General features: G+C 29.6%; 2 protein-coding genes and 1 non-coding gene across 3 annotated transcripts; all 3 read left to right on the top strand.

The window, feature by feature from the left end:
• The first annotated feature begins 329 nt into the window (after positions 1-329).
• Positions 330-436, top strand: LOC139873933 (small nucleolar RNA R71). Its single transcript, XR_011767643.1, has one exon. It is a non-coding gene; the product is annotated as a small nucleolar RNA R71 (small nucleolar RNA).
• A 4,944-nt stretch (positions 437-5,380) lies between these two features.
• Positions 5,381-5,898, top strand: LOC139871467 (uncharacterized). Its single transcript, XM_071859177.1, has 2 exons — positions 5,381-5,442; positions 5,493-5,898. Exons 1-2 carry the CDS (start codon positions 5,381-5,383, stop codon positions 5,896-5,898), a joined length of 468 nt encoding a protein of 155 aa, XP_071715278.1.
• Positions 5,899-7,880: 1,982 nt separating this feature from the next.
• Positions 7,881-9,318, top strand: LOC139872708 (heat stress transcription factor C-1-like). The gene is made up of 2 exons (XM_071860635.1): positions 7,881-8,106; positions 8,617-9,318. Exons 1-2 carry the CDS (start codon positions 7,903-7,905, stop codon positions 9,217-9,219), a joined length of 807 nt encoding a protein of 268 aa, XP_071716736.1. The 5' UTR covers positions 7,881-7,902; the 3' UTR covers positions 9,220-9,318.
• Positions 9,319-13,282: the final 3,964 nt, after the last annotated feature.

Raw genomic sequence — 13,282 nt, 5'->3', positions numbered from 1 at the left:
TCGTTAAGTGTGGTCCACCGCATTCCTCACAACTGATTCGTATTGCGTGAATATCTTTATTCATCTTTTTCATTCGTCTTTCAAAAGCATCTATTTTTGTGGAAACAGAATCAAAGTCATGGCTAGAATCGGCTCTAGCCGCTTTAGATGAATAAAAAATATCTTTTTCCTGATGCCACTCATGCGAGTGGGAGGCTGTGTTATTAATAATTTTGTGAGCTTCAGTTGCGGTTTTCTTCATAATGGAACCACCAGCTGCTATGTCGATGTCTTTTCGTGTAGCAACATCGCATCCTTGGTAGAATATTTGCACTATTTGATAAGTGTCTAAACCGTGTTGAGGACATCCTCTCAACAACTTTCTGAATCTTGTCCACGCCTCATATAATGTTTCATTTGGCTTTTGCGCGAAAGTAACAATTTCTCCTTGAAGTCTCACGGCTTTGGATGCCGGAAAGAATCTTTTAAGAAAATTTTCAACTAAAACATCCCATGTGTCAATCGCTCCTTCAGGTAACGATTCCAACCAATCTTTGGCTTCTCCTTTTAAAGTCCAGGGAAACAACATGAGATAGATCTGTTCATCCTCAACTTCTCTGATTTTGAATAGATTACAGATCCTATTAAATGTTCGAAGATGTTCGTTTGGATCTTCTTTTTGGCGTACCACTATATTGGCATTGATTAGTTACCATGTGTAGGATTTGTCCTTTGATTTCATAATCTGGCGCATTAACATCTGGCTTAATAATGGTGTGACCTTGGCCCGTGCGTGTGGCTCTCATTCGGTCTTCCATACTTAGAGGTTTCGTTACTTCCAAAATTGAATTTGTTAAATACGAATCACTAGAGGATTTTGATTTAACGGTTTGTGGTTCAGGAGGAATGATTAGTGGTTCTGGATCTTAGAATTGTCCTTGAATATCCTCCGGGTTCTCGATTGTGAAATCGGGTTCAAAAAATGGATTATCGAAAATTTGAATTTGAATACTTGGTCGACTTGATGATAATTCTAAAGAAAAATCAACAGCGACAATATTGGCTAGATGTCTTGATCGAGTTACAGGTGGTGAACGTATGAAAGGTGGTGAACGTTTTGCTCGGTGCATTCACTGAATATCCTATTAGAAATTATATAAGTTATCAAATTAATAGACTTTTCTGCTTTTGCCCACGTTTCGAATAGCCAAAAGATGCAGCAGGGAGCCAGGATCCTTTAAGTCAGAAAATCCACAACTCAGCTACTAACAAATCCAACTATTACTACGAAGCAGAAAATTTTGGATGTCAGTCAATTTAACCGCTTAAACTAATTTTTCGTCGAAATTTAAAGAAGATAAAAATCTATGTCCTAAAAACTAGGGCGTAGAAATGAGAAAGAAAAAGAGTGCGTCGAAAAATGTCGAAAAATAAAAATAAGAAAGAAAAACGTCGAAACTTAAAAGTCTAAAAACTAAAAATTAAAGATTGCGTCTAAAGGTATTAAAGCTTAAACGGAAAACGACAATTACTTAAAAAGGCACTAAAATTTATTTAAAACTAAGGCGATAAGTGACGTCGTAAAATTCAGCCTGCCCTTACAGCCTTTGATCAGTAGATTAAAGCGCCTAAATCTTAATCTAAAGAAAAAGCACTTAAGGGATTTTACGGAAAAGCCTAAAAATCTAGAAATATAAAATAACTACGGCAAAAACTAAGTTTAAAACTAATTACGAACGAAAAATGTACAAATATTTAAAAATATACAATTAAAAAAAAATGATAAGATTACTTATTTTTATAAAAATATTATTTTTATATTATTATTTTATAAAGTATTAATTTATAAATATAATTAAAACTAATAATCACAAATTATAATTAAACTAAACTAAATATATTAAATTAAAACCCTAATTAGGTTTAATAATAATAATTATAATTAATTAAAACCCTAAATTCATAATTAATGCAGTCAAATGTTGCAGTCTGAGTCTGCTCCGCGACTGCGGTATTCTGTAAGAGAAGAGCTCCGCGACTGCAGAGCTATGCAGGCTCAGATGATGGCAGGTTCAAATTCGTGCAGGTTCAGATATATATATATATATATATATATATATATATATATATATATATATATATATATATATATATATATATATATATACACACATATATATATTTTTTATTTTGATTTGATTTGATTTTTATTTTCTTTTTTTGATTTTAGTTTTTAGAAAATATAATTTAAGTAAAACTTATATTTTAACAAAAATTACTTATTAGTTTTTGTAACTAAAAAAATAAATAAAAACTTTTTAATTTAAAAATATAAATATATATATATTTTTGATTTTGATTTTGATTTTTTTTTAATATTTAAAACTTATATAAATATATTTTTACAAAAATAGCTTAATTTGTTTTTTATATAGCGTTTCGCTTTCGACTCCCTGGCAGCGGCGCCAAAATACTTGATGTTATGCGAGGTGTGGTACGAAATAGTATTATTTTTATTTTGAAATACGATACAATTTACACAAGTTTTATTTATTTATTTATATAGATGGGATATACTTAAATCTTGCTACAACACTATAGGCAGTGTACCTAATCGTAGAGTAGTGTAGTTTTTAGTAAGTCCGGTTCGTTCCACATGGAGCTATTGAATACGTACTATATTTTCAACAACTATATTTATATAAAATGTATATAATTATATATAGTAATAATATATAAAAGAGGGGTTTTACCGTTTAATGACCGGTTTATCGATTTTAAATAAAGCGTAAAGATAAATGACGATAATATAAATGACAGAATTTAAATTGCGATAAAGTAAATTGCAGTAATTAAGATGACAGTAAATAAAGGTACGATGAAATATGAAATAAAAGTATTATGCTTATTTAAACTTCCGTAATCATGATGTTTGACATTTCAATTTTAATTAATTGTTACCCGGGTTAATTGTCCTTTGTCCTGATTTATTTGATACCTATTTGGTTTTTGTCCATAATAGTCCATCGGTCATAATTATAAAATGCTCGTCAAATTAACCTTACTCCCGAAGTCAAATATTCCAACTAATTAGGGATTCGAACTGTAACAAGGTTTTAATACTTTGTTAATAATTACACCAGGTTATCGACTGCGTGTAATCCAAGGTTTTAATACTTTGTTAACAATTACACCAATTACCCTTGTATGTAATCCACTCCTGTTTTAATAAGATATGAACATTAATTTACCCACTTGATCAGTTTGAGTAATCAATTACCCAACCCGAATAATTAATTAAATGATCGTAAAAGATGTCGTATAAACGTCACTAAATAGGACATGCATAATCATTTAATAATTATTTGATTAACTAATTTGAAGATAGGTTCGACAGATTCTAATGAGTTGTCATTCGATTAGACAATACCCTCCATCTATTAATAGTTCATAGTCCAATGTCCACAAGTGTCGGTCTTTTGTCCAAACCCGAATTATGGTACAAAATCCAATAACCCCGTCTTAAATATTTAGTCCAACATCACGATTACTTCGGCTCAAATAAGCATAATAATAACTTAGTTACGAGACATTAATTTAAAAAGGAAGAACATAGCTTACAGTGGTTATTAATCGCGTAGCGTTACACGGACAGAACTCCGACTTTAAAACCCGTAAAACATTTCTTACAATAACCCAAATTATTATTAATATTAAATTAAACTTTAATATTATAAATATAAATATATATATCGTATATAGATAGAGAGATTGAGTGAAAAAGGGATGCAGAATTCTAGCAGAATGCGTGAGCTTTTATAGGCCCACTTTGAACTGTACAGCTCTGCGAGTGCGGTACTTTTGTGCCTTATAGCTCTGCGAGTGCGGAGCTTCGGATTCCAGCTCACCAAATTGAGTTAAACGTGTGCTGCTGAATATTATAATATATAATATAATAATATATAATTTCATATAATTATATATATATTATATTATATTCTTGTGCATAGTTAACTTGTAATTTTAACTCTGTTGAGTTGTACGTTGATGCTCGGTTTATGTCTCAGTTCCGAATTTTCGAACGCCTTTTCGTACGCTTAGATATCTTGTACTTTGCGTTTTGCGGCTTGTACTTTTGTCATTTTAGGCGTTTCTCATCAATAAATTGAACCGCTTGGATTGTACTTTGTACTTTTTAGCTTTTTGGTCATTTGCATCTTCAAATCGTCGATTCTGTCTTTTGTCTTCACACTTATTTATTTAAACGATTATTACATAAAAATAGAACAATTGCAACTAAAAGCTTTACATATTGGAAGGATATTGCGCCTAAATATATGTTTATTTGGAGCACTATCAGCAACGAAGTTTGAGTAAAGTTGTACAACGTCTTACTAATGAATATAACCTGAACTTATAAACTTTCCATAAGTTAAAACCTTCCTATTTTGGACTGTCACTATTAATATAATTCATTATATTAATAAACATACACTTGGTCTATTAGACATTTACTGATCGAACGTTATACCTCTAGGTTGATATCCCGGTCACTTACTTCCTTTACTTTCCTTTCTTGCGTGGAATACTTCAACTGCTATTTAAGGTGAGTTTTCATAGCTCCCTTTTTATATATATTTTTGGGCTGAGAATACATGCGCAACTTTTATAACTGTTTTACACGTTAGACACAAGTACTCAAACTTGTATGCTATATACGTGCTTTGTCATGCTAAATCCCTGCCGTAATATCGTTAATTGTTGAGGAATAAGATGCAAGCTTAGTTATTATGAGTAGCGCTACTGAGAGTGACATCTCTAGTCAGTTAACCGTTGGTCTTTGGCTACATAATAATGATTCAACGACATGAATAACAAGTGTCACGGGGTAACTTTTGTTTATTCACGATATTACAAACTACAGCAACGCTTTTAGATTGATATATTTGGTATCAATCAACCTTAAACTAAATCTTGTGGTCTAATGCATATTATATAAACCTATGAACTTCATTCAACCTTTTTGGTTGATACTTTAAGCATATTTTGTCTCAGGTGACGAATAAGATGATTGCTATGACTGCTACTTGATGAATTGAATGCTGCTGCATGGAGTCTTCATTTCATTACATTTACTTTGCATTTTAAAACTATTACTATTTCAGTTTGGATTTGATGTAAACACTCTTAATGCTTCTGCTGTTTTATTAATAAAGGTTTATTTCAAAATGTCTCATATAGAGTCGTTCTCGTTATACAACTGTGTTATGATATGAATGGTCACAAATACCCCTGGCCCTATTTGGGGGTGTGACACAAACTGCTATTGATCCTGTCATTTTTTCATCTTCTATTGATGCTTGGGTCTGTTCATCGCTTCCAAATGGCATTTTCACTGTTAATGAGTTTCGGAAATACTTTGATCAATCGACAATGGGTTCTAGTCCTACGCATTGGTGTAAGGTTGTTCCACCTAACATTAATGTTTTCATGTAGCGTTCTCTTTGTAACAGGTTTCCAGATAAATGTAATTTGCTCGATAAAGGTGTGGTAATCCCGAATTTGATGTGTTCTTCTTGTTCATCTCATATTGAAGATCCGCCTCATGTATTCTTTGATTGTGAGATTGCCTCAAATGTTTGGTCATATATTGCTTCGTGGATTGGCATCAATCTTCCCATTTGGCAATCGATTGAAGATATGTGGCAATGGATCTTGTCTGCTAGTCATAACCAGGTGGAAGTTTTTATCTTGGAAGTTTGTTATGCAACCCTTTGGACTCTTTGGCGTTTCAGAAACGCAAGCACTTTTGACCCCTCAAAATTCAAGAAGTGTTACATTTTAGATTCGATTGTCTTATCCTCTTTTGATTGGCTTTCATCTCGTTATAAGAAAGCTAATCTTAATTGGAATGTATGATTACAAGATCCTCTTTTGTCTTTGTAATTTTCTAACTTCTTCCTAGCTTTTAATATATATTTTCAGCTATTCCCAAAAAATAAAATAAAAAAAATACTATCATTTCAACATATATGTGATATTTAGTAGCCTGTTAATTTATTTCATCAAGATATTACTTTTTTATGCATAAATTTATAAAGTACAAGGATAACAAGGATAATTGGTTGTGTTAAGGGTTAGAAAGTTATTCAAAAGCCTTGAGAGTATACATCTATGATCTATGATCTATGATATCTATTAAATCTCTAATTTAATGATGTCATAAAAAAACAATTACCAAGCTTAAAATTAATTCAAAAATAAAAGAAAATTTCTAGGACATTTATAATGATGTCATTAAAGTAACTAATTATATTTAATAAAAATTAAAACATGTTAAACAAATGTACAATATGATAAGTGTTATGTACAACCTTATGGTAGAACACTATATGTACAATAACTCAATAATTATGTACAACCTTATGATAAAACATTCATCCGATCATATGTACAATCTTTAAATAAATTGTACCATCCCATGAACACATATACAAATTTTGAAGCATATTGTACAACATTCATTCAATAATTGCATTTTAATTTTTAAAGATATTTCAAGAGGCATTTGTTATTATTAATAATTTTTATTAAAAATATAAATATTTAATTCTTAAGCAAACTTTATTATTATTTATTATTATTATTATTATTATTATTATAATTTTAACTAAAACTATAAATATTTAATTCTTAAATAAATATAGGTTCGTATTACGAGATTAATTATGTTACATATGTATGCTAAGGTAGTTGATTTATTCTGTCCAAGTTAAGTACATCAATATATTTGTAGTTTATCTTTAACTATTTCGAATGCATATGTTCCAAACAAAATATTTGTGGTACGTTTTCGTTATAATTATTTGATATATACATTTTATAAATTTCAACGTATTGGTTATTTTTCTCAATTGTTTAATAAGTATTCTTCACAATAGTATGTTCAACCTTGTATTATTTCATAAACTCGTAAATTCACATGTCATTTAACTAGTACATTTAAGTTTCTCAATAATTGATTTTTTTTAGTGGAATTAATTAAATATTTGTAAATTATATACATGAGACAAATGAGTTTTTCGATTTAAAATATATGTATATACTAAATGTTGAATAATTAATTAATGCACTATCAAATCACGTCCTTCCACATCCAAACCACCTAGCTATTTTTTTTCTTAGTTATTAAGCACTTTAAAATTAATAAATTAAACTGCCTGATCTTATTAGTATCCATGAATAGTTACATATTTGCATGAGTGATTTAGATATGTTTTCATAAACTTAAAATAAACCCTTAAACACCTTAATATTTATTTAATGTAATCAAAAGCGAATATCTGGCACCAAAGTATATGGCTACGTGTTCATTTACAAATGTTTAAATAATCATCATTTCTTAATTTGATACCATATATTTTATTGAAAAGGCAAGAAGGTACACATTTTTTACACTCCAAATCAATACTAGATTCAACTTTCTAATTGAAAATGTTTTTATAATTTAATTTTTCCATTTTCGTTGGAAAGAGACAGTATTATAAGTGAAAAACAATATATATAAAAAATACACTATTATGAATTCTTGGGGGTAATATTAGATTTTGAAATATGAATAAGTCATCCATTTCAATATAAATAAACTGTTTTTATATTTTTCTTATATGAGCTTAAAATTCTGTTAAATAGTGAGGTGGAAATTTATAGTAATGAATTAAACCTCAGATACTCTCATTTTTAGCGCGTGTTTAAACCTGCCAAAAATATCTAAACAACCGGGCCCACCCCACTATTTCCGGCCCCACATCCGTGACAGCCATGCTTTCACCCTTAACTTAAACTACTTCTTGAATTGAATTTCCTGTTTATATATAAACACTCACTCCTCAATCCATTTTCTTTCAAACTCAAACACAAACAATGGAATCTAACGATATTATCGCACCTTTTGTCCTCAAAACATATCAAATGGTCAACGATCCATCTTTAGATGTTTACATCCGTTGGGGTGTCGCTAATAATAGCTTCATCGTGGTCGAACCACTCGATTTCTCCCAACATATGTTGCCGGCCTATTTCAAACACAACAATTTTTCAAGCTTTGTTCGTCAATTGAATACTTATGTAAGCATCCAATTTTAATTTTTGATTTACCAAGTTTTCTGTTGCTCTTGAAATTCATTCTTAATGTATTTCCTTAATAATATTATTGTCTACATCTTATTTACCCGTACTCGTTACAAGAAAATTGAGTAATGTTGTTATAAGTTAAAAAGTTTCCATACCTTATTTAAAACTGTTTATATGTTTACCTTATAAAAAAGAATCAATTTTATTCAACGTTTGATCAAAGAACTTTGCTTAAGCCTAAGTCCTCCCCGGCTCATGATGTCCAGCCTGAAAATGATTTTTACAGAATATTGTATTAAATTAATACCTTTATTCTAAATAAGTATAAGTAAATTTTATATGTCTAATCAAAAGGCCATTGGCCGATTGAGATGACGTTTTAAGTATGAGAATGAACAATATGTATATATTCCGTCCAATTTAAATACTTCACCTCAAAAATGCTATTTGTTTGCATTTTGAAAACGCAATTTAACAAATTTGAAAATTGTACTAAAATTTCAGGGATTCAGGAAAGTGGATCCGGATCGATGGGAATTCGCAAACGAGTGGTTTTTACGAGGACAAACACATTTACTAAAAAATATAGGAAGAAAGAAACAAAGTTACATTCGTAACAATTCGAATTTCTCTCAAGATGACGATGAAGACGAAATGGCAATCGAAATTACTAAATTAAAACACAAACAAAAAACATTAGAACAAGAAGTGATCGAAATGAACAAGAGACTCGAAGCAACCGAAAGACGCCCCGAACAAATGATGGCGTTATTACATAAAGTAGCGGAAGACCCGGACATACTGCCACGTATGATGCACGAAAAAAACCAACGTTCAAAACGATTGGTGGATAAAAAAAGACAACGAGTTTTAATTCCTCCGCCGTCGCAATCACCGTCGCCGTCTTCAACGGCGAACCAGTTTGGAGAATGGGCGGCTTCGTCGCCGGAAGGTTATTATGGGAATGAACCGTTTTGGCAGTCATCACCATCACTAACGTCAAATACGCCACGTGTAAATGTAGATTACTCCGTAGGGTTATCGCCGGAGCGGGATGGTAGACAGCCGCCGGGGTATCCGTTTTCACTATTGGGTGGCGGATTTTAGATTTAGTTATATTAAATACCCCGTAACGGGGTAGTAGTATATTAGGATTTAGGAACACTTGATGATTGTAATTTTTGTTTCTTTTGATTAGAAAAAATCACGTCTTGTTTGGAATTTTTATGTAGTTAATTTTCATGTTGTTAAGGACTGGAAGTTAAAATAATATATAAGATAAAGTTAATTAACTTAAGAAATGATGAAAACAGAAATACATTGCATTACATATTACTCGTAACATTTATAAGCGGTTTGACTTGTTGCAAGTTGCAAGCAATGAAATTTATTCATTTTTTTTTATCAAATAAGAGAGGTGATATTTTCAAAACTAATTTTTAATAGATGCACACATTTTTGGATTTTTTTTAAAATAGTAATTTTTTTAAAGAGACTTGCAAAAATGGAAAAATTATCAAAATCGTTTCGAAAATGGTAAAACTGAAGTTCCAAAGTTCGGTTTTGGTCAAAACCCGAAGTTTGGAACTTCGGATTTTTTTTTTTTTACAAAAAAATAAAAAAATAATAATAAAAAAAGCGAAACCGAAGTTTGAAACTTCGGTTTTACTTTTTTATTATTATTATTATTATTATTATTATTATTATTATTATTATTATTATTATTATTATTATTATTTTCATTTTGGTTGCATTCTATCTCCCAATGGATTGAATGGGTAATCTTTAATACTTAACTTAAACTAAGAACAAATTAAAGAGCTTTTTAATCTATTGTAACGAAGTCTTAAAATATTACTACTGTATATGATTTTTAATGTTATTCCATGTTTAAATCCCACAAATTTGAAGGTTATAATAATAAATATAACATATAAATATAAATATAATTAATAATAGGAGCTATCGTACTCATCATTATCGGAACAATAATAGGAGCTATAGTACTCAGATATTATTTTAACTTCAATTTTAAAATAAATAAATAAAATTTGACACGTAGAGAGTTTATTTTGTAAGTTGGCATTTGGGGCAGGAAATGAAAATGGTCAAAGAAGACGGCTAGTTTGGTTTGACAAAAATAAAAAATAAAAAAAATAATAAAAAAGAAAAACCGAAGTTTGAAACTTCGGTTTTGCTTTTTTATTATTTTTTTAATTTTTTTGTAAAAAAAAGAAAAAAACAAATCTGAAGTTTGAAACTTTGGATTTGGCAAAACCGAAGTTTCAAACTTCGGTTTTACCATTTTTGTAACAAAAAATCTGATTTTTTCATTTTTGCAAGTCTCTTTAAAAAAATTACTATTTTTTAAAAAAATCCACATTTTTGTTTATACTTTTCAATTATGTACATTCAATAAATTGTAGTAAAAAATTTGTATATTATGTCATTAAGGACAGTTTAGTAAATATGAGTCGATTTATCAAAAACTTGTTTGAAAATATCAACTCCCATTAAATAATTAAACATTTTAACTTTTCAAAAAAATTAAAAAAAAAATAAACATTTATTTAATCAGTGAATACTGTGATGTGTCAAGATGTCCAGAGGAAAACGATAAAATATGAGTTATTCCAATAAATATATTCAAATTTCATCACTAAAGAGAGTTATTTAAATAACCATAATACTTTAGAAAAAGTATTTAAAAGAAGCTTGTACTTATAAAAATATTGTTATAATATAATAAAAGTATTTACATATGTTATTCACTCAAAAGTCAAAACAAATAGTCATAACAAACAAATGGTCAGCTCTGTATTAAATCATGTTTCAGGAGGCACTGCGGCCACAACCACTTACTTTCAATATGTTCACCATATCGTACACATTTTTATTTTTATAGAGAATTTAACTTCGTAGATTATGACGGGTAAATTCAAATTAAAACTGCTAGATAGAGTAGTTTTTTTTTTTTTTTTTTTTTTTTTTCCTTTTTACCTTCACTTGCATCTTTTAAGCAATGAGATGTTAGTTAGTCAAGTAGTTAAATCAAAACATTCAGTTTTCTTACTTATTTCGCCCATTGAACGAATTCGGAAACATGGATTTATATGTACGTGGGCCTTACTTCTACAAGGAATGATACAAAATCTGGTAATATGCATCTACTCATTCTATTTGATTCAAGCATTCATATATGAATATAAATTTGTAATTAAGTTATTCAAGATGCATCAGTTTGATCATAAACCTATTATGAGAGAAAGGGAGATTTTTAAAAATGGTGGTGTGTGTGAGAGTGAGAATGTTGAAAATATGCTATGGAGTATTAATTACATTATGTATTTCATGAAGAATTGTATTATATATAGCAAGTTGACCAATGAAGCATATCATCCGTGTTCGATTTCTGTCTATACCAAATCGTTCAGAAAGGAAATGTGACTAGAGGGTGTGCATAATACGCAATTCATCTGGCATCAGGTCTCTCACTCGAGGGGTTTGAGTACTCGGTATTTAGACTCTATGGAATAGCCAATGTACTCGTTCATACAGGGTTTCCTCGATAATAAAAGAAACTATATTATGTTTCTACAAAATAAGTTTGAAACCATTAGATTCACTTAAATACTTTTCAAAAGTGCTATATTCTCTTAAAAAACTGCCATTAACGAACTAATTTAAGCTTCTTCTTTTTTCAGTGTACCTTCATAAATTAGACATTAACTATGACATATATTTTCACGATCATAAAAAAAATGTTTAGCGTCTTAAACCAAATAACGACCAGTTTATACACATCACATCAAACATCAAATGCCAATCAATATTTTATGTGATAGGTTGTTGCTTTAACAACCCGATATCAGTCCCCACCATATAGATAGAACCTATATTTATAGTTAGATATTGAATCTTATGTTTCAAAAAAATTTCAGAAATTACATTAAGCTTATAAACAGGAATGGACATATAAGGATAACAAATACATAATAAAAAAATGACATCTAATTTATAAGCGCTTGAATAACGTAGCGGAGCTTCAAGTAGCTTGTTTTTTCATATGCTATACAAATTTTATCCACCAAACAATGTTGGAAGTTGAAACGTATAGTATAACGTAAGATAAAATGATTGATTAAAATATAAGTGTAAAATTGGAAAGTGAACAAAAATTACAGTGTAATGTTAGTATTTAAACTATGTATTTGTTGTCTTATGAGGATTATATTTTAAACATGTGGAGTACATATTTTATTGAGTAATTATTTATCAACTTACTAATTTAACGTATCAATTATGCTACTTAATAGTATAATGACACGTAAATCTTGGATTAGAGAGAGATTTAGTGAAAAATACATGTAACGATCCTAGAATGATAAGTGAATTCTAGAATGGTAATTGAATTGATAGAATGAAATGGTAAGATGAAAATTTTCTTATTTTACAGCGTGTCTTGTCATAAATAAACTCTTTTGGATTCATGTACTCCCATTATTATTTTCCATCCAACCAATCAGAAGGAAGAAAATTATCGTGAAAGGAGGGCAAATCATTGGGTTGCGAGTCACCAGCGCGTGAAAAAGTTTAATCAACATCATGGAATGCACGTGACAGCGAGTGGGGGTTTCAACTAAACGACAGTACTTCAAAATTCATACCACTGCTAAAAAAACACAAATATTAAAAAGAAAATGTTTTCTGTGAAAAGTAAGGTCGCGTTTTTGAAACTATTATTTTAATTATAGTAATTGTATTGATAAATACAAATAAGTCCGAAGTAAAATTTAACAAAAGATTATTATATACGTTTTTGTTAAAAAAAAAAAGGAAGTGATGTATCCAATGATAAAGAAAATAGGAGTAGGAAAAATATAGTACATTATCAGAAAATTGTAAAATCCGGGATTAGATTTCTTATTTTGTCCGATGACACGCACTTTCCAAATAAAGAAATAAATTATATTTGTACCAATCACAGGAAGACACGATCTCAAATTAAGATACTCCACGTTATGTGGTTTCCAACTTTAAATGGACACGTTTCGAGCTATGCATTGTTTGGGGGCCACATTTGACGGTAGATATTGGTCGTATCTTTGCTAATTATAAATTTAATGCAGTATATACAGAGTAGTACTTTAACTAATACTGTTTGCTTCCT

Source organism: Rutidosis leptorrhynchoides, chromosome 10 (genome assembly GCF_046630445.1).
Source record: "Rutidosis leptorrhynchoides isolate AG116_Rl617_1_P2 chromosome 10, CSIRO_AGI_Rlap_v1, whole genome shotgun sequence".
Taxonomy (NCBI): Eukaryota; Viridiplantae; Streptophyta; class Magnoliopsida; order Asterales; family Asteraceae; genus Rutidosis; species Rutidosis leptorrhynchoides.
Note: the sequence above shows the minus strand (reverse complement) of the source record. Positions and strands in the feature narration are given on the sequence as shown.

What these genes read in the sequence shown, in the direction of transcription:
- LOC139871467 (XM_071859177.1), top strand. Translation starts at nt 5,381, where the DNA reads ATGAGTTTCGGAAATACTTTGATCAATCGACAATGGGTTCTAGTCCTA. An exon ending in GTCCTACGCATTGGTGTAAG is followed by an intron (nt 5,443 to 5,492) that starts GTTGTTCCACCT and finishes TCTTTGTAACAG; the next exon opens with GTTTCCAGATAAATGTAATT.
- LOC139872708 (XM_071860635.1), top strand. Translation starts at nt 7,903, where the DNA reads ATGGAATCTAACGATATTATCGCACCTTTTGTCCTCAAAACATATCAA. An exon ending in TTCGTCAATTGAATACTTAT is followed by an intron (nt 8,107 to 8,616) that starts GTAAGCATCCAA and finishes CTAAAATTTCAG; the next exon opens with GGATTCAGGAAAGTGGATCC.